A 4,061-nucleotide genomic window follows, 5' to 3' on the forward strand; every position below is an offset into this window, starting at 1 on the left:
CCTAAAGTGTAGGTCTGAGCCTGTTATTGCCTCCTAGGTCAACTCTAGGGACACTCTCACCTCCAGGAGCAAACACAAAATTCACTTTGGCATTCAAAGCTCCCCATCTTTCTAGTCTTCTCACACTTTCCTCCCTGCCATGTTTTCTTGGATCTGGTGACACTGGCCTCCTGGCTGTTCTAGAACAAGTCTCTCTCTCTTTGCTCCCTCATCTCCAGGCTTCCTTAGCCAAAATTCTGCCTTCTCCAGGAAGCCTTTCCAAATCCCTTTTAAAAAGAAGAAGGAAAATGAATGGCTTCTACCTCTTACATGGCTGAAGCTGTCTTGGGTATCCCTCTTCCAGAGAGCTGTCCATCAGGCCAAGTGGCTGGTGTTCAGAGGGATAGCCCAGTCCCTAATCTTCTCTTCTAGGTTGTTAATGTAGGCTCAAAGGATATTTTTCCTCTGAGGTCTGTTTTAGCTCCATCTTAGACATTTTGGTGTGGTGTTTCATCATCATCATTTTCTTTTTTGTAGCCATTATTTCTGTGATTTGTTCTTTGACCCACTCATTTTTTAGGATTCATTCTATAATTCCCCTTTAGTCTTTGTCTTTTGTTTGTGGTTCCTGAACCAATTCTTACTTTTATTGGCCCATAAAGGATGTATGAACTATTTCTGTCTTTTTACATTTGTTCACAGAGTCCTGGGCCCTAGTAGACGATCAGTTTTTGCAAGTTCCCCATAATGCTGAGAAATATGTGCCTTTGCTGTCCTGTTTAGATGATAAGAGTTAAGACTGATTATATGAAGACTAGAGGGAAAAGAGAGACCAAAGGAGGATAAGCTTCGTACATCAGAATAAGTGCCTGAGCAGAGACAGAAAAAGAAGATGGACTATGAAGAGAGTGAGAGAAATCCTTTCTGGAAAGGGATATGAAAAGGGAAAAATTTTAAACTCATGAATTATCCATGAATAGTTGAGGGGGAGGATCAGAAGGAGGAATCTGTGCCTGAGAGGAATTCTCTAACCAAATAAAAGCCTGAGAGAAGAAGAGACTAATCAGCAGAACCCCAAAGGGGACAGGGTAACAGGTAGGGTGAGAGAGCCAATGGAAGCAATTGGGGCCTCCCCATGTTTCTGGGAGAACTTCACTTGCAAATGCCTCCTCTTTTCACATTCCCTGCCGGTTTATGTATTTGGAGTGTATATATTTATGACTAATCTTGCTCTCTTGGTTTTGGTTCCTTTCAGCAGGATATAGTTTCTTGTTTATTCTTTTTTTAATTTTGAATGTTTTTGCTTTCTTTGAGATAGTGTGATTTCAGCTCTTGCTTTTTGAAGTCACTTGAGGCATAGTCAGTTTTTTCTGTTGCCTCAGCTTTATTTTGTGTGTGTCTTTGTTTTGGAAAATATGTTTCTTAGAAGCAACAGACTGTAGGGTTTCCTCTTTTTCACTTTATTGGATTGTTAAATCCATTCACATTTAAAATTGTGAGAGATTTCTTTGTTCCTGTCTCTGTTCATGTTTTCCCCCCTCCCCCCAAGTTAAGATTTTTTCCCTCTCTTCTTTTGTGAAATAGTATCTGTCCTCCTGCATGTCTCTTTTCCCCTCTATTATGTTCCTTCATTTATTTTATCTTTTTTAAAAGATGGACTTATTTCTCCCCTCCTCCACTTTGTTATCGGATTACCTTTGGCCTTTTGCTTATTAGTTCGTTTATCTCCTGCTTTTATCCGGTTATATAATTCTTTACCCTTTTTTCCCTCTCCAATAGGTTTCTCCTTCTCTCTTCACATAGGCCTCCTCATGAATTTTTAAAATTTTATTTTTTTGTCTATTTCCAAAAAGAATCTCTCTCATTCTCTTCATTATCCAGCCTTTCTCTCTGTCTGCTCTAGACCCTCCATCTCTGATTTATGGCTTCTCTACTTGCTTCCATATTCTGGGTGCAATAAACACTCTCCTGTCTGGATCTTTCAGCCCCTTCCTTATGGGGTTTGCCCCCTGATTTTCCTCTTCTTCTGGGCTTCATTTCTAGAACAAGGCCAATTCCCACAGGGGCCAGAGACGACCTCCCCCCCCCATGGCCTGGTCAGCAGCCTCCATGCTGCACCCTCTCTTCTGGACCCTTTTCCCTTCCATTTGCCTGGAAATCTTGTGCCCCAAATCTCCCTGCAGCGGGTCCAACTCTTCCCTCTCTCAGAGAGAGGCCATGGTGGGAGGCTGCGCTGTAATGTTCTGGGCTCTGTGACCCTGGATGGGCCATTGGCTTTTACGTGCCTCAGTTTCCAGCTCTGTAAAATGGAGATGAAAGTCCTGAGGTTCCCCCCCCCCATCCCATGGGGTGCCTCTTCTACTTCAGGTGCCTTAGACACGGGCGCCAGGCCTGGCTCCCTCATAGAATGGGCTGAGGCCTCCCCGTGTCTGTGTGTCTGCTGGGAGTGGGGCCCTTACTCAGGGCTCTTGTGGGGGTGTCGCTGTCAGATCCCTGCCCCCGCCTGGCCCTTACCAGCCCCCCACCCCCTACAGGTGAAGAACCGCCCAGTGAGCATCAGCTGGCAGGGCTGTGACTCCTCCAAGCTCTACACTCTGGTCCTCACCGATCCCGATGCTCCTAGCAGGAAGGACCCCAAATTCCGGTGAGTGGGGAGGCAGCCCATAGCAGCAGGGGGAGAAGCTGGATTCTGGGGGTACCAAGCGGCCCAACAGCCCTTAGAAACAAGATGGTGGTAGTGGGGGGAGGGGGGACTCCTGTAGCCGTCACTGTGCCAGCCTGGATTCAAGTCCTGCTTCTTGTTGCCAGCAGGGCCCCCCCTTGGCCTGGGCTGCTTCTCTTGTTGGCTTTCAGCCTTTGCTCCTGTCTTAGTATGGAGCAGAGTGGCCAGGCCTGGGCCGTGGGGGTGACAGGACTTGTCCGGGGCCACCCAGGTAGGATGGACTCCTGGCTCCAGGCCACGCTCCATCCCTAGAGCCAGTGAGGCCTTCTTGGCTTTTGTGCCTGTTTCCTTCTGCCCCAACCCCAGATTGTTGGGAAAACAAAATGAGGCCAAACCCCCCGTGACGAGGAAGCGCTCCTGAGCTGGGGGGCCGGCTGTGGCTGGGTCCCATGTCTCCCCCCAACCTGGGGGCCTCCGGACCCCGCCAGGCTGCTGTCCTGGTCAGATGAGGATGTTGGTCTTGGGAGTGCCAAGCTTACTAGAACTACCTGGATAGGCGAAAGAGGCGAGCGAGCGAGGGCAGCAGCTGCCTTCCCAGGACAACAGAGCCTTCTCGGACCCGCTTAGCCTCTTTCATGTGTGGCTCCAGTTCAGTCACGCAGCCTCTGCTGGGGGGTGGGGGTGGGGGGGATGTGGCACTGGCACCTGGGAAGGCAGGGGGGGCACTCCCCATCTCACAGGCCCCCCTCAGAGTCTTGGGGCTCCCCGCCTTCCCGAGAGGGAATCACAGCTGTTTGGGGTGGGGAGGGAAAGAACAAAGGCGGCCGGGGCCTCCCCTGGGGCAGCAGAGTTTACATTCAGTCAGTGGCCGGCCAGACCCCTCCTGAGGTGGTGTGTGACTTCTGCAAGCTCCCTTGTGGCCTCGGAAGTGGGGGGCTCTCAGAGTCCTCCCGGGGACTTGGGGCAGCATCTCTGACTCTGAAATGTGGGCTCAGGCTAGGGGGAGGGGCCCCCTCAAGGGTTTCAGCCTCCGGTTAGGTCCAGCCTATCCTGTGTGCCTCCTCCGCTCAGCCTCCCAGCAACGGGCACCAACATGGCACTGACGAACCCCTTCTGCGTCCTGGCCGGGGCCGAAGTCCTGGAGACTGAGAGGAGGCGGGGTGGAGGTCAGGGGGGTCTGTGTCCATCCACCCTCCCTTCCCCCAAGGCTGACTCTGTTTCCTTCTGCTTCAGGGAGTGGCACCACTTCCTGGTTGTCAACATGAAAGGCAGCGACATCAGCAGCGGCACCGTCCTGTCCGACTATGTGGGCTCCGGGCCCCCGAAGGGCACAGGTGAGCCCCGAACACCGGCCGTTGTGCATTGCGGGCAGTTTCTGGGCAAGCTGGGGGGGTCAGAATGGGGGTGTTGGGACTAGGGG

General features: G+C 51.3%; 1 protein-coding gene across 1 annotated transcript; it reads left to right on the forward strand.

The window, feature by feature from the left end:
• Positions 1-2,346: 2,346 nt before the first annotated feature.
• Positions 2,347-4,033, forward strand: LOC123255102 (phosphatidylethanolamine-binding protein 1-like; the record flags this gene model as incomplete). Its single annotated transcript, XM_044683956.1, has 2 exons — positions 2,347-2,623; positions 3,875-4,033. Coding segments are annotated over 2 exons (436 nt in total), but the record flags the coding sequence as incomplete, so codon positions are not given.
• Positions 4,034-4,061: the final 28 nt, after the last annotated feature.

Source organism: Gracilinanus agilis, unplaced genomic scaffold, assembly GCF_016433145.1.
Source record: "Gracilinanus agilis isolate LMUSP501 unplaced genomic scaffold, AgileGrace unplaced_scaffold39319, whole genome shotgun sequence".
Taxonomy (NCBI): Eukaryota; Metazoa; Chordata; class Mammalia; order Didelphimorphia; family Didelphidae; genus Gracilinanus; species Gracilinanus agilis.